We start from the raw sequence: 17121 nt of genomic DNA, 5'->3' as shown, positions 1-17121 counted from the left end.
TATGGTCTAAAAAAATTAAGTTAATTGGCTTATAATCATACTAAAACATTAATTACTTTTAATATACAGCACCTTTAACAGCATTTACACTAACACAAAGGTTAAAACCGTATATTAGTAAATAAGAAAACCTAATGCATTAAATAAACGTTGTCGAAATATTCTATAGTGCATTCAGATATATTAACACATTTTACAGATTGAACGCATTTTTATGATCTTTTCTTATGCTTATTTACTGCTCAGCATTAGCCAAACATTTACTAAAGTTTTAGCTCTGTTATCTTCTTATTTTATTGTTACTTTAAAGCTTTTAGATAAATTAAAAAAATATTTTATTACTTTAGGTCATAATTTGGCCATAAAACCACGAGCCGTATGATTATATTCATTTGTGCGTTAGTAGGTCCTGTATATTCATTAGAAAATTTATGTCGAACGTGTAACGTTATTGACATGAATAAACAGTGGAAAAAGACTTAAGGCCGGGTTGCACCAACTTACTTTAACAAACGTCAAAAATCTGTCAAACCCCATACAAAAAACATCGGTTATCGTCATAGTTACGGTCAAAGTTAGGTGGTGCAACTCAGCCTAAGAGAACAGGTGGAGTAAAGAGAAAGATAAAGACGGAATATTCAAACTTTATATTTGGTTTAAGAAATGCAAAACGTGTTCCAAAAAATGATACACCTCATACACAAAATACAGTACAATCGGTTGTTGTGTGAGTCAAGAAGTTCCGTAGAACATTCCTTCATCCCTTTCGGTCGTTTGCACTATTTTAAAAGGCATCTGAAAAAAAAAACAAATAAGCTTATTTATGACTTAATTTGTTTCGGTACCCTGATTAACACTAAAGCAATCCATTTTTATGACGTTTAAACCTAATGAACATTATAACATACCTAAAAAGTGTTACAGTAATGCTAAAGATATCACTTAGATATTTTATATGTAGGTTGAATGACTTAACCATTTTCTTTTTACTATAATAAGACTGACAACATTAAAAGACACTAGTTGAAAGACATTAATATTATCTGACGCCATTTGCTTTCTGTTTTCTCTAACATAGAAAATAAAATTATAATACACATATGCATGAAATACTACTTATTATCCTTTTCTTACAAGCGGAGTATCGATAGAAGCAATTTTATAAGTTAAAATTAATCAAATCGTTAAAAAAATCACAAAAAGTGTCATATGTCGATTCTAAATTTGTCCCTATTTTATTAAAAAAAGGATTTCTGTGAGGGCGCGTGAATTATAAACCACAAACATATATATATTTTCACATAAGACTAATACTCCCAGCTCATTTTCATTCTTGAAACAAAAAAAAAGATACTTACCTTATGATAAATTATTTTAAATAAAGACATTAAAACATCTCCTCACAACACCATTGCACTGCAATACTCTAAACGAAAAATAATCAAATCGGACAATAAAATGCGATAAGTTTTTTCGAATACTTTCAAACAAACAAAATAAAACGTTCAGCCTTAGAATAAAACGTAACTTTGGCATTGTAATTCTGAAAGCTGTTTCAAAGCTGTACTAACATCTAATAAAATGCTTTTTACATTAGAATATGCTGTCTAACAACTTTACTAATGTCTGTCTTCAATAACATTATAAGCGCTGGTTAGCAGCACTAATAATATTTAATAATGCTCAAAGCCGTATTATTTGGGGCCCAAATTGCGCTTACAAGACACTTATAGACTTTTATACGGCTGATATAGTGCTACATATCGACGGTTAAGAATCAATACCATCTATCTCAAAAAAGTCAACTTTACAGGAGATAAAAAAAACGTTTCATCGCTTCAGCTTATAACTTACTAGAAATGTTAAAATCGCTAAAAAAGGTAAATAAATACTGGAAAATGTTATGTAAACTTAGATTGACGTAATGTTGCCATATACCAAGATAACCTGAGTTAGATGGTATTGGTTCAAAGAGTTAAAAAAAATATATTTATCTACTAGATAGGTGCTATTGGACAAAAATAACTAGTAAAAAATCAAGTAGCTTATTAATCAATAACATGAAAAGAGGTTGTTAAATAACTTACATTAATTTGTATTTTACAAATGAGGCAAAGAATCATAAAAGTCATGGCATTCTGCTGGTAGAACTAGTTTGAGTTCTTGAAGATGTTGGTTTTTTGACGCAGTTATTGCTGTGGCATAAGGCATATCAAAATCTTAGTCAAAATTGTGTTTTACGTTAATAACATTTTCATCCGAAGACCTACTTGTTGGGAAACTTGATTAAGGTCTTTAAACATTGTGTAGAGGTCTTCCAGCGAATGACCATAATATTTTCGGCAAACCGAAGGTGAGTGATGTACCTACTCGCCATTAATTTATATTTATGCAGAATCCTTTCCAATTCTGGAGTTTAGACATTTTGTACAAGCACCTCGATGTACCTACCGATAGTCGATACGGCACCACTGGAGAGACTACAGGCAGCAATGCCCAAGTCTCGATCGAATCGAAGTCTACGAACGCCAAGCAAAGGGCAACTTATACTCCTCGGTCTTCTGTATACCTGCCACAGCGTATGGATGTGGTCTTTGCGAAAATTGGTGGCTTAAAGTCATAAACCTTCGCGTGAGACGATTCGTAATGACTCTTGAAAACAGCTTGTAGACATAGCGCATTAGAGAGATGGGTCTGTAATTCTTCAGTAAGGTGTTATCTCCCTTTTTGAAGAAAAGCACCACCATGGTTCTGTTCTATGCCTCTGGCGCTATTCCCTCGGGTAAGACGAAATTAAAAGCCTCTGAAGGATCATCAGTATCGGTGTTCCAATCGCGTTCAGAAGTTCCGAGGTTATTCCGTCATCACCTGGTGCCTTGTTGTTCTTAAGCTGTTTGAGAGTCATTCTAATCTCGTATAGGCTGATATCCGGTATATCTTCGGTATAGTGTCGAGTTAGTTCAGCTCTTGGATCTGTGGCTTACATATTAACAGGTTTGGTGACCAAGGTATGCCTGTAAAACCTCTCAGTCTCACCCAGAACCTCGGTCACACTACCGTACACCGTCTTTAACTTAGTGAGCTGGCTTAGCTTAATAGAGTTGTCTCTTGCGAACACTTTGGAGCCTTGGTTCCGCTCTATCGCCTTTTGAATAAGAGTACTAAGAGTTTTTTTTTTTTTTTAATCTGTTTTTATTTAGGGACTTTTGTTTGAAAACATGTCAGTCCCATCGAATCTTAACCTACGCTTACATTAACATTCACTATTTAGAAAGAAATCTAATCCTGCGAAACCATATCCACCACAAATCTTGCAGCTTTGCTTGTTGGGTTAGCTAAAATATTAAGAAAACCTCCTACATCGTACGCGTTGATGTGAAACTTTCGCAGGATTAAATCTCTTTCCTTTTTAAATTTCACACACTCTACTAGGATGTGTTGAACATCCTCCACCTTATCACAAATATTACAATTTGGAGAGTTAACAAGAGTACTATTAGTTAAAGTTGTGAACATTTTGTCAACTTTATCTCAAGTATTTCTGATTTTCATCTTACAATTATCAAGTTCTCATACGCTATAAATATAATGAAACACGTCTACTGTACAATGAAAGTAAAAAATACTGAATAAAGTAACTTTTTACCACCTTTCTATAATTCTTTGAGGAGAGATAGACAATATTGGCAGAAAATTTTTCGTGCTCTTAACATAGGTGGTATTTCTATAGCAAATAACTTTGGAAATACTGTGAATATTGAGATAAGAGTGTCAACAACCTGTGCCAAATTGGACTTTAAATCTATTGGCATTAAAAAGTGAAAACCGCCAAAACTTGAGATAGATGGTATTGATTCTTAACCGTCGATATGCTGCTCATATACTGCTCTGCACGTAGGTTCATGCTGTTGTACGCTTCTTATAATTGTGTTTTGTGTTACTTGGGTAACCCTTCAACCATCGATAGGCCTCGCCATGGTCTCCCTAACGTCCAATTTTGACCCCAGTAAAAATATCACCGTTTTCAAGATTTTTAAGTTTTTGTGCATTTTTAGAAAATTGTAATGAAATTATTTAGGTATAATAATAAATAAATACAAATCAAACGAGCCTAAACTCGATGGAATCGTTTAATCCCGGAGTTGCTATGGGGCCACTGGCATTCCAGCTCTACCATCAAATCAGCTCCATGTCATCACAATATTGCATTGTCACCCGAATTACATGTATATCCGAAATTTTAACTCAATCAATTGATGAAGGATTTCTAATAAAAAGACAAATACATTTTCAGTTTATTCTTCATAAGTGACACAGAGAGAATGACAATAGACAAAAGCAGAAACATTTGCTTTTTTAGGCCATAGACAATACTAGGTACTAATGCGTTCCAATAGGGATGATGACTGGGTAATGAAATCGAAATTCTATTTAGTCCGTCAGACAGATAATTAGAAAATATTAGTCTCATATTTTTATTTTTTTTCCATAATCGAATAATTACAGTATTATATTGAGTTGAAATCTCGCGTGACGTCACATTTGAGTAAAACTTCTACTCAAGCGTGGCGTATCGCGCCATTTCAACTCGATGTAGCACTGTTATTATTTAATTATGAAAGAAAATAAAAAATATGAGTCTAATATTTTCTAATTATCTGTGTGACGGACAAATAATTGAAATTTTGTCATCTAGCCTAGTTGTCGTCAGGAAGTTGGTCTAACTAATTTAGCTTGCAAGATTCCACCCGAACAAACATTTATGTAATTACCTACATACATCATAAATTGCAAGTTAAATAAAAGCTTGTAATAAAGTCGGGTTTGTTCAAATTTCGAGAACGACTGAACCGACAAAAGCATTAGAAAATTTACGAAAAATAAAATAAAATTTTATCCCGTACAAATTGTTCATGGATTTTGTTATTTTTATTAAATACCTTTACGCCTTAGTTAATATGACACCGACATCAAGGTTCATCAATTTAAGTTTAAAATAATAGGCAGTAATGTATGAAGAAAGAGCTTCTATTCTGTATCTACCTATGCCCGTGTATTTTTGATCGGTGTCAAATCGGAGTTTTTGGTGCGGGGTACGCGGGTGTTGCTCGCGGCGTGAAGGTCAAACGCCCAAGGTCATTGAGGACTCTAATCGCCTTAAAGGACGTTAACAACCAAAGGCTGAGTTGCACGGTGCACCATCTTACTTTGACTGTAACAAACGTCAAAAATCTGTCAAATTCCAAACAAAAATCACCGGTTATCGCTATAGTTATTATGGTCAAAGTTTGGTGGTGTAACTTGCCCACATGTGGTCTGTGAAGTTGCCGCTTCAACAACGAGTTAAATAAGTATGCTTGAAATTTTTAAACTCATTATCTAATATGGCGGCGTATATAATTGCTTAAAGATATCTACGGAACCCACTCCCTCGCCTCGACACACTCTTGCTGCTCCCTTATAGGATATTTAAATTTAATTATTTCGCCGGTTACACAGCTATAATGAGTTTCATTTTTTAATGGCAGCCATTTTCGTTTATTTGTGAGTTTTAGAATATTTTAGTTTGTAAAACACCTAATTAGTAGAATGGTAACGCCCGTATTCACAAACATTACTATGAGGTCTCACAGTGTGCGTGGACGCACGGGGTGACACACGAACCAATCACAGAGCTCTACGAACGCACAGTGTTGAATAATTCAACGCTGTGCGATCGATTTGCTGCTTCACTTTAGTAAGCAGCAAATCTGCTTGTGACCACGGCTGCAGCATCGCAGCCGAAACGTCAAGCCGTGAGTACATAATTGTAACTCATTAATAAACGTCGCGTTAAGGCCCGTGTCTTACTATTTTAGTTGAATAATGGAATGCGAAAATTTTAAATCTTATATGATAATCCATTGTCTTTAAAATACAAGCTCTTAGTTCAGCTAGGTAATTAAAGTGCATGCATCCACAAATCTTCAAAGATAAACTAAACAAAAGATGACAAACCTTCAGCCAAACAAAGTCTGGCTTAAAACTCATTATGGCTCAGATAAATAGAGGGAACATTAGGGTTCCTTGGGGAGAGGTTTTTGAGAACCCAAAAGTGAAAAGATAGGGCGTACAGCATTTTCAGGGAGGTATTGTTTAAAGCTGCTTATTTTCTTTTTGTAAAACTAATTCGTTGTAGGTACCTGAATGATTTGTATTGAAAAAAGAATTCGTATTGCTTGCTGCTATCTTTCCTGAAGACTAATAATTCGGGCCTTTTCAAGGCGAGAGTGAATAGGCACTTACAGGGCAGATATGTACCATCCTAGACTGCATCTCACTTAACACATGGTGCGATTGCGGTAAAATACCTGCCTTGTTATGCATAAAAAAGACTATTAAGCAAATCAGTTGCAAACTTCCTAATTTAATCAAAAGTTTTTATTGTCAATAAGGGTATAGTCAGTCAGTCATAGTATACTAAAGCCTTGATCACACGTACCGAGCAAACGGGCGAGACAGTGCTCTCGGCCGAGTACTCGGTGTGTATGAACATTACGCCGAGTGCTCGGCCGAGCGCTCGAGTATGTGACTCGCTCACCCAACTGTCTCGACCGAGTAAACATTTTACTGTCTCGCCCGTTTTACTCGGTACGTGTGATCAAGGCTTAATGTCCGTTTTCACCATCAATTTTAAGTGACCCCTATGGTAACACATAACATAAATTATGTTTTTAAAGGGGTCGCTTAAAAATTAGGGATTGATGGTGAAAACGGGCAAAAGTCCTTTAAGCACGCTGTATGGCCGTAGCCTAAGCCCACTCATTGGGCCACGCATTAGCACTCTCGTACACAGCACTCGTTGACGTATCATTCTGCCCTGTGTTGGTGCGAGCACTTATTACGCGTAATAACAGCACAGGGGATGCATGGAGTCAATAGGAACTGTTAATTTTAAAAATTAACTCACAGAAACTAAAAGATCCTTAATATTTTGCAATACATTTACCTAGATCACAAGAACTGCCAGTTTCTATCAGCGCGAAATTGTTTTTAAAAATTTATACTTATCCGAATGAACAAGCAGGTTTAATAATAATACCTACATAGTACTTGAACTCAAGTTAAAATGCCCAATAAGTTTTTTTATTGGGGTTCGGATCACGGACTCTGTTCGGACCACCGTTTTGGGTTTCGAGACAGCCAATCTAAAGTTGGCACCAATAGACTATTTTCGCCTCTGCTGAGTTTGTTGCGGCGCTTCTTCTCAGCACTTGTCAAATGTTGGTCTCGAAGCGCTGGTAGGGTGAAAAGATTATGAGATATGTAGAGGCTCCTTAAGAGCAAAAATATGTATATGTTAAAGATTTCTAAGTACTATTTAAATAGACTATACAAATAAATAAATATTTGAGTCTGACTTTGACTTTGAACGGCTTGAGTGGTTCAAAAGCAAAACTTACAGAAACTACTCCACGCCACTTCTATTCTACGCAAAACAGAACAAATGCTACGCATTGCTCTGGATGTCGGTATAATATTAGCGGGTTGCTGGAATTGCCCCACATTGGTACTTGCGTGGGGCTACTTTTATGGGGAAACACCCTGTATGCACACTTATAAGATATTTCAATAGCAGACATAATACATAGTATAACTAGGAAATAAAACAACTTAGTTTAATTTAAGTATTGGATGTTTGGGGTGCTATTTCTAAAACACTAATCTAATTTTCAGGAATCATGATTATGAACAATTTAGTACGGAATTCCATAGGAACAGCACAGGGAGAAAATAATCAGATGTTTAATAAAGGGTTAAAATTGATCGCGAAGTTTTGTATTATAAATTAACTACCTTTTGCCCGCGGCTTCACCCGCGTGAAAATTCGTTTGTCACAGATCGTCGTAAATTATAAGCCTATAATGTTATTCTGGGTTATAAACAATAATACTGTAAGTCGTTTTTGCGTGAAAAAGTAACAAACATCCAGACATCCAAACTTTCGCATTACATTATAATATTAGTAGGTTTTAAGAACCCTACCTATGGCGCAGTCGGCTAAAAAATAACCCCTTCTATGCTACATAATAATTTAATTATAACTTGCTACCTTGCCATAATATTCCAGCTGTCAACGAAAATCGAACTAGGCACCTTTAAATTTAATTGTATGTACCAACATGATGCAAAAACATTATGACTATGAGTATGAAAAATTGGGAGACTGACCTCGAAACCGATAGGCCATTGTCGCTTCTATAATAAGAGTTTAGCGTTTCTTGATGTACAGACGACCTCACATCAAGGTAAATAAGTACTGTAGCATCTTATTTAGTTGCAATAGGGTCGAATTTGCAACAAAATTGTATAGTCTAATGTCCCACCTATCCATTTTCCATTTTTCGCCGAATAAAAGGTGGTATTTTAAAGTATTCTAACTCAAAACGTTTCCTGAAACCTGGAAAGTGGCCAAAGATGTACGTCTCAAATTCGACCATCTTTACAAAGGGCGGTGTCACACTTTTGATTTTATCTCTTTGATAACAATGGCTGACAAATAGAGAATGCTTCGTTTGATAATTCGTTTCAAGTATAGGTACCTACTTCTCAATTATAAAGTAACTAGGGTTTATATATGAGATTTTGTTGTAACTTAGGTACAATCTATGATTAACCCTTTCAAAGTTAATGGTATTTTTGTAGCCTAAAAATAACTAACGAAATAATGTCCTAAATGAACTACTGTCCATTTTAGTCGGCCGTTTGGTGTAGTGGTTCGGAATGGACTACTATTCCGAGAGGTCCCGGGTCCGATTCCCGGGTTTCGGACTAGAAGCGTAGTGTAAAATGTCCAGGGATATTTATTCATTTTTTATTTGCGTCTAGAAAATTTGGGATGGTCGTGCTCCTGCAATGGAGACTAAATGACCTAATGATGATGATGATGATGATTATGAACTACTAGGATAAGATCAGCACAGGACTGTAACTCCATTCTTTGGACAGCTGTGCAACTTCCTAAGACCAAATTCTTGGTTCGTCTAAAGTTTTAGTCCCTTTTGACAACAAATTGTCCTTCAGACCATCAGGTTGATTTTAATGTCCAACTTACTCAAATAACAATAAAAGCAAATTAATTTTAGACTTGTGTCTGTGTTTTTAGTTTTAATAGTTGTTACTTTCGAATCGAATAAATACTTGTTCGTTCTATCATCCTTATATTCTGACCTTCTCTCTCCTACTCTTTAAGTCGAAAAACTATTTCTAACTGGATCAAGCGAGGTCCCTTAAATACATCAATTTTAATGTTTCTCATTTTAAATCTTATCTCAAGGATAAAAGCTTCTAATTATAATTGCAAGCTTTTAGCAACATTATGAATTTAACATTTAACATACCACTAAACAAAGTTAACAACAATCTGCCAAATAAACTGCTAAATTGTAAAACTTCTTCGCAAAACGTTTCACACAAATCCGAGCTTTCACGGCAAGTTTGGAAACTTACAGGTCTGCAAAAGTAGCGCATACTCGAATATTCGCCGAATATTCGCAGTTGCCGGCGACATGTTGCGTGACGTGGCGCGCGTCAACAACGCGGAACCAGGGTTGCCACTTGATAGAAATTTAAAAAAAATGAGGACTTTAGGGAAAACCTGCCTTGACTGCCTACCTCCACGTCGCTACTGAACAATGTTCAGTGAACATCACAACTCTACTCTATCAGAAATAGGAATCCACGTGGTTCCACCAGAAACGAGGAGGTCTGTAGGAAAACTAAAGCCGACGTAGCCCGCAGAATTGCTAAACTGAAATGGCAGTGGGTAGGGTACATTAATCTCGTAGAACTGATGATGGCCGTTGGGGCTTTAGTTCTCGAGTGGCGACGACGGTCGGAAGATGTAGTGTGAGCAGGCCCCCCACTAAGTGGACAGACGATCTAGTGAAGGTCGCGGGAAGTACCAGGATGCGGACAGCGCAAGACCGGTGGTTGTGAAAATCTTTTGGGCCTTTGTCCAGCTGTGGACGTCATTTGACTGAAACGAACGAAACTAAATTACCAAGCCTCTAGGTAAATTAAAAAGGTTCTTGCTGCTGGCGATAATGCTAATTTAATAAAAATAAACGCACAGCCCTACCTAACCGATACGTGTATTGCAAGTTAAAATATTCCCGAGGTGGGGCAACACTGGCGTTTTGTATTTTACCCCGAGACGAGTCTGCGGGCGACGTGTTGTGACAGTTGTCACTACATCTTACTTGTTTTGGACTTTGCGGTTAGATTAGGTAATATTTTATTATACAGGGTGTTAGGTAAATGGGTATATGAGCCGACACTAGCCCATGTTAACATAGTCATATAAATGGTATAGTGAAGTCAGAAAATTGATATTTTCATTTTAATTATTTTATTTTTCATACGAATCTGATTTTATAAAATTTATTTTGTATGAAAATTTAAAAAAATAAAATGATGTTATCAAATTTCTGACTTCACCATACCATTTATATGCCCATGTTAACATGGGCTAGTGTCGGCTCATATACCCATTTACCAAACACCCTGTATAGGTGCGTGAAATTTTAGGTGGAAGCTAATGTAACAAAATATAAGTATGACTTTTGTTAAACTACTAAAGAGAGAATAAAATCTGCAGCCTTAGGAAAATGTATTTAGCGGAGTTACACCAACTTACTTAACCTTTAAGTCCCAGACGGCATACAATAATGCCATAACAATTGATTATCTATTGTGTCTAGATTCGCGGGCCTTGAAGGATTAAACCGTAACTGTAACGATAACCGGTGATTGTCAATGGAGTTTGGCAGATTTTTGGCGTTTGTTAAAGTTAAAGTAAAATGGTGCAACTGTGCCACAATAAATTTTCTTGTATCATATTATTTTCAGAAATATTAGCAAAGTAAAATGTTTGCGAAATCAATATTTTCTCAAATTATTTAATTACAAAGTATAATTTTTCCGAAATGAGTTGTTAAATCTTTAGCTTACAGTCAAACATTTGTGAACTGATTTCGCCACATCTTTTGTAGAAAGTAAAGTTGATGCATCATTCAAGCATTCAGCAGTAAAATCCCCATCTTTTATGTACTTAGACCTTTCAATGTAATCTGTGTAATACTTTCAAGAACATTTTCAAACCACAACTGGTTTACCAAAACAAACCAGCAAAGTATCGCAGCTGATGCATGTATCACTTGAGTTGTATTCGAGCGATATCAATTTAAAATCGCGCGTGACGAGTGACAGCCGTGTTTGCGCTGACACTAGCTGGGTGCGAGTCCGTTGTCAGGCGATAATTTAAAATAAAAACTATTATAATAACTAAGTAAGCCACTATAGCCGAACGGTGAAGTCGGACTGGACGACTCGTGATCCGGGGAACGCGGGTTCGGTCCCCGCCGCTCGACTATCGTGGTGAGCCCTGTGGCGACACAAGCATAATTTAGCTTAGTAGTACGAGGGGCTAACGGGACTATAGTAATTTGTGCAACACAAATTACTAATATTCTTAAAAAAAACTAATATGATTGTTTATTTGTGCTGTCAAATCTACAACGTCCAAAAGAGTAATTCAACACTTGTCGTGTGGTTTCAGCAGAGAAAGAGTCTCCCAAAATAAAATAAAATAAAAACTCTTCATCCTTAGCCTCTCTTCGGCCTCATAAGAAGGCTCAAGGTCACCCAAAGGGCGATGGAGCAAGCTATGCTCGGAGTTTCCCTGCGTGATCGAATCAGAAATGAGGAGATCTGTAGGAGAACCAGAGTGATCGACATAGCCCGCAGAATCGCTAAAATCAAGTGGCAGTGGGCGGGGCACATAGCTCGTAGAGTTGATGGCCGCTGGGGCAGGATAGTTCTTGAGTGGCGACCACGAGCCAGAAGACGTAGCGTGGGCAGGCCTCCCACTAGGTGAACCGACGATCTGGTGAAAGGTGCCTGGAGGCGAGCGTCGCAGGACCGGTCTTTGTGGAAATCCTTGGGGGAGGCCTTTGTCCAGCAGTGGACGTCTTTCGGTTGAAACGAACGAACGAAAAACTCTTCGTGCAATGGAAACGCGCTCGCCGTATGACACTAACGTCACGATAACGACGCGACGTGTAGAGCCAATTGTGATAGTTGCCGATAGTTCCTCGCTCGATAGTTGATAGTCCGCTCGATAGTTGATAGTCCGTGCGTTGATAGTTTCGAACTGACTGCGAGTTCTGTATGCACCCACTCTTAGGTGAAGTTCGGCGTTTGATGGGATATGGGCCTCAAGTGGTATTGTAAATTGATTAGGTTTTTCCAAAATTATTTAAGAGTACCGGCCGCCCACTGCCGACTAGGTGGACCGACGATCTGGTGAGGGTTGCGGAAGGTGCCTGGATGCGGGCAGCGTAGGATCGGTCTTTGTGTTAATCATTGGGGGAGGCCTTTGTCCATCAGTGAACGTCTTTCGGCTGAAACAAACGAACGAACCGGCCGCCCGCGACTTCGTAAGCGTGGATCCCGTTTTACCTCTTGGGGTGGAGTTTGGTAAAATCCGTTCTTAGTGAGCACCTACGTTCTAAAAGAAACCCCCATGCAAAATTTCGGACTCCTAGCACTTGTAGACCTTGTAGTTGAGATTTCGTGATAAGTGAGAGAGTCAGTCAGTCAATCAGTCAGTGACCTTTCGCTTTTATAAATATAGATAAATAGATAGATTTGGTTTGGATAAGCCAAAGACATAATAATATTTAGTGGAATGACAGTAATGTGAGGATATACAGTGTGTCCGGGCATGTAGTGATCAAACTTTAAGGGCGTAATCTATGGACAATTTTATCGGTGAAAATACTTTAAATTTGGGGCTTAACCCATTTCTCGCATATTTACAAGGATTTAAGTTCTTAATTTTAAGTTTTCACCTCTTTCTTCAAAAACAAGTGATAGCGTGGGTTGTTTAACATTAATAAGCAAAAATTTTATATCATGCGATAGCCAATAAAATTATCTATTAGTAGAAGTAGAAAACAGATACAAGTTTCATACATTTTAAGGGTGTAAGAATGGATTTAATTAGAAATAAACACGATTTTTTTCACATCTTTTTCAGTTATTTCCCAACACAAGAAAAACCAGGTCGTTAAGGTATGTTTTATTTGCATTTTAATATTAGTATTTGAGCTATTCTACAAAACGAATGTAAATTTATTAGTCTACGTCTATTAGTTTCGACGTAATTGTTGAACAAAGATACCCCTTCCCAGCGGTTTCCATAGCGCACGCGACATGCGAAAATGCACTGCCTGAAAGAATTACACAACCTATTCCGATTACTATGGAAACCGCTGGGAATGGGTATCTTTGTTCAACAATTACGTCGAAACTAATAGACGTAGACTAATAAATTTATATTCGTTTTGTAGAATAGCTCAAATACTAATAATAAAATGCAAATAAAACATACCTTAACGACCTGGTTTTTCTTGTGTTGGGAAATAACTGAAAAAGATGTGAAAAAAATCGTGTTTATTTCTAATTAAATCCATTCTTACACCCTTAAAATGTATGAAACTTGTATCTGTTTTCTACTTCTACTAATAGATAATTTTACTGGCTATCGCATGATATAAAATTTTTGCTTATTAATGTTAAACTACCCACGCTATCACTTGTTTTTGAAGAAAGAGGTGAAAACTTAAAATTAAAATCTTAAATCCTTGTAAATATGCGAGAAATGGGTCAAGCAGCAAATTTAAAGTATTTTCACCGATAAAATTGTCCATAGATTACGCCCTTAAAGTTTGATCACTACATGCCCGGACACACTGTATAATAGGTAATAATATAGTAATAGGAGGAGATAATATAAGGGAAGGTGTGTAAGACAGTTTAAAATGGCGCCTCTTTCGGAAGGCTTATGTCCAACAGTGGACTACTAATGTGTGTAAAAGACACAAGACAACCATTGCTTATTTTGATAACTATTACCACAGAATAAGTAATAGTACAGGTACAGAAGGATTACTCCGCAAGACGATTTAAATAAATGCGAGTCTTGCTACGACGCGATACAGTGGAATTCAGCTCGCACAGCACTACGTACCTACAATTTTATTCACCTACAAGTTTTGTCTCTTTCTATCGCGTGCCTCTGAACTTTTCGTACGCTGTTAGGGTTGCTGTCTAGTGAAAAAATAATTAATCTACTTATTTGTATTGAGGTACGTACGTAGGTAAGTATTACTGTTATTTTACCTTTGTAAAAATAACATTTCAAATATACCTACTTAGGATTAAAAAAAACTTATTTTATTACTGTCTTCATTGATACCTATTTTATTAACACAAGACGAATAAATTAAACATACTATTACAGAAAAAAATTATTGATTACCGACATGGCCAACATACCTTTCATCATCATTCTTTGGGAAGCGAAAAAAAAGATAAATCCGGTAGATTTCTTTTCGAATTTAAACACCCGAACGCCGCACAATATTTCTTTCTCTTTATGTCCATTTTTAAATAATACTTCGATCATAGAATTATAATCATACTACAACGCACGTCAGCGTCCTGACGGGCGCACGCGTGACACTCGACTGATATAATACCCGCCGGCGGGGCGCTTCGCTGTAGGTAATTATCGGATGTACCGCGCGGAGTGAGCCAGGCCTGCTATTACCTAATTTATTTTCTTATTGTCTTTACTAAAAAAAGCAGAGCTTCCCAAACTTTTTTATTCTATGGCACCCTTGGGAATTTCCCATTAATTTACGATGGGACAAACCGGGATAAAAACTATCCTATGTCCTTACCCGGGACTCAAACTATCTCTATACTCAGTTTCATCAAAATTGATTCAATTACAAAAGAAATACTTACTTTCGCATTTTTGTAAATAAGTAGGAAAATTAATTCTGAAGTGGAATGCCACTAAACTTCGTTTTAAGTTCCGTTCAAAGCTCCATGTTCTAAGCTTACAAAGTTCACGGCTCATCTATCAGCTGACCGCGTCAAAAGCGAAACAACATTGCCAGCGCTGTCAGGTAAATTTACCCCATTTTCCTCGTTGCGGGGTAAATCAGATAGTTTTTGCTTTCGAGTCAAGAGGCCGTTAGCTCCGCTGACTTTAGCAGAACTTGCAAGTTATTTTTTGTATAGGGTAGATGTTATTTAGGACAGTTTACGGGATTTTATGGAATGTTTGTTTTTCTAATTATACGACTCGTTTTACTTGGCTCGAAAACCATAGTCCACCTACGTATTTATTTATTTATTTATTTATTTATTAATATAATTCACTGTGGACTTACAGTTTTACCCAAGACGTCCATCAGCGGCAGAAGTACAGAATACACGATTTACATAAATAGGTGCTTAAATACTATGCGACAGAAAATTGTATACCTCCAAAATATACTGAACCATACTGTCAACAAACACGTCAATATGGGGTTTTTTCGCGAGAAGCGCATTTAATGACGTCAGTGCTCTAATTGTAGGGCAGTTTTGTGCACTGCGGGTGCGCGTCACGGGCACGTTGAATAGCCTAGGGCGTCTCCGCGGAGCCACCAGGCCTCTGTCAGTGTCCACACACAGCTTTGGGACCGATATACCTATCCTGCTAAGAGCAGCCGGGCTATCAATTTTTCCTCGCATAATCAGGGTATAATGTTTCACGAGTAGAAGTTTCCTTCGCAGCTCTAATGTGTCCATGCCTACCATACCAGCTATGAAACGAGACGGATATAATAGGGGGTAGTAGCCGTACTGGCGCTTGTACATAAACCTAGAAAATTTCTTTTGAATTTTCTCAACCATGAGAACGTACTTCTTTTCGGGACTATCCCATACAATTGCTCCGAATTCTAATTGACTCCGCACGTAGGCATTGTAGAGGAGAACTGGGACTCTGTTATCATTAAATTGATACGCTATTCTCATCACAAAACCTAGTATTTTATGTGCACTACTGCAGATGGCTTTGATATGCTGACGGAACTCGAGCCTAGAATCAAGGTTTAGTCCAAGGTCTCTTATTTCAGTTACACGCTCTAGAGGACCACTTAACAAAGTGTATGCTGCCCAAATTGGTGTTTTAGATCTAGAGAATGTAACCACTTTACATTTTGAGGTGTTGAAAAGTAATTTGTTCTGAACACCCCATTCCGTTACGGCATCGATGTCCCTTTGAAGTGCTTTAGTGTCCTCAATACACTTTATTGGCATATACAATTTGAGATCGTCCGCGAACAGAGAGCAGCAAGCCGTGTTGACGACTTCCGGAAGATCATTTACCATGATCAGGAAGAGGGTAGGGCCGAGTGTGCTGCCCTGGCTCACTCCCGATCTAGTGTAGTATGTGTTTGACCTATGACCCAGACTCTGAACATACTGTCCCCGATTCTTCAAGTAACTAGCTAAGAAGCCTAAAAGTTTAGGTGTAAATCCGATTGTTGAGCATTTTCGGAGAAGAATATCGTTATCCACGACGTCAAATGCCTTCCGAAAGTCAAAATAAGCTGCATCAACCTGGTCTCCATTGTCCAATGCTAGAGATATGTCATCAACCAGATCGATGTGATTTGTTGTTGTCGATCGTGAACACCTAAAGCCATGCTGTGCGTTATGTAGTAGTAGAGAAATCTTGTTGTTGATTATACGTGTTATAATTGTCTCGAAAATTTTCCCCAAAACAGATAGAACCGCTATGGGCCTAAATGCCGCGATATCTACGCTAGTTTTGTCTTTGGGAACCGGAGTTACTCTACTAATTTTCCACTTTGTTGGGTATATAGAAAGACTTAGCGACAAATTGTAAATAAACAAAAGTGGCTCCTCTAGAACGCGAATACAGTCTTTTATCAAAAAAGCGGGTATACCGTCAGGTCCCGATGATGCTTGCGGCTTGAGTTGTTTTACGGCTTGACGGATTTCAGCTAACGTGATATGATCTATAACAACTCCAGCGTATTGGTGAGACTCAAATGTTTCACACTTTTTAGGATCAAGAACAGGAACATCACTCAGGAAAACTGAACCGAAATATTTAGCAAAGGCGTCAACTGCAGCTTGCCCTGTTACAGTTTCATTGTTAAATGTAAAATTATTTTTAGGGGCATGGCTTTTTTGTTTATCTTTAATGTA

General features: G+C 37.4%; 1 protein-coding gene and 1 long non-coding RNA gene across 2 annotated transcripts; both read right to left on the bottom strand.

Annotated features, from left to right (window-relative positions):
- Positions 1 to 632: 632 nt before the first annotated feature.
- Positions 633 to 1764, bottom strand: LOC135084694 (uncharacterized). The gene is made up of 2 exons (XR_010259931.1): positions 1359 to 1764; positions 633 to 795 (listed from the first exon to the last, which is right to left on the bottom strand). It is a non-coding gene; the product is annotated as an uncharacterized LOC135084694 (long non-coding RNA).
- A 13587-nt stretch (positions 1765 to 15351) lies between these two features.
- Positions 15352 to 16275, bottom strand: LOC135084394 (uncharacterized). The gene has a single exon (XM_063979169.1). It carries the CDS (start codon positions 16273 to 16275, stop codon positions 15352 to 15354), a length of 924 nt encoding a protein of 307 aa, XP_063835239.1.
- Positions 16276 to 17121: the final 846 nt, after the last annotated feature.

Source organism: Ostrinia nubilalis, chromosome 26 (genome assembly GCF_963855985.1).
Source record: "Ostrinia nubilalis chromosome 26, ilOstNubi1.1, whole genome shotgun sequence".
NCBI lineage: Eukaryota > Metazoa > Arthropoda > Insecta > Lepidoptera > Crambidae > Ostrinia > Ostrinia nubilalis.
Note: the sequence above shows the minus strand (reverse complement) of the source record. Positions and strands in the feature narration are given on the sequence as shown.

What these genes read in the sequence shown, in the direction of transcription:
- LOC135084394 (XM_063979169.1), bottom strand. Translation starts at nt 16,275, where the DNA reads ATGGTAAATGATCTTCCGGAAGTCGTCAACACGGCTTGCTGCTCTCTG.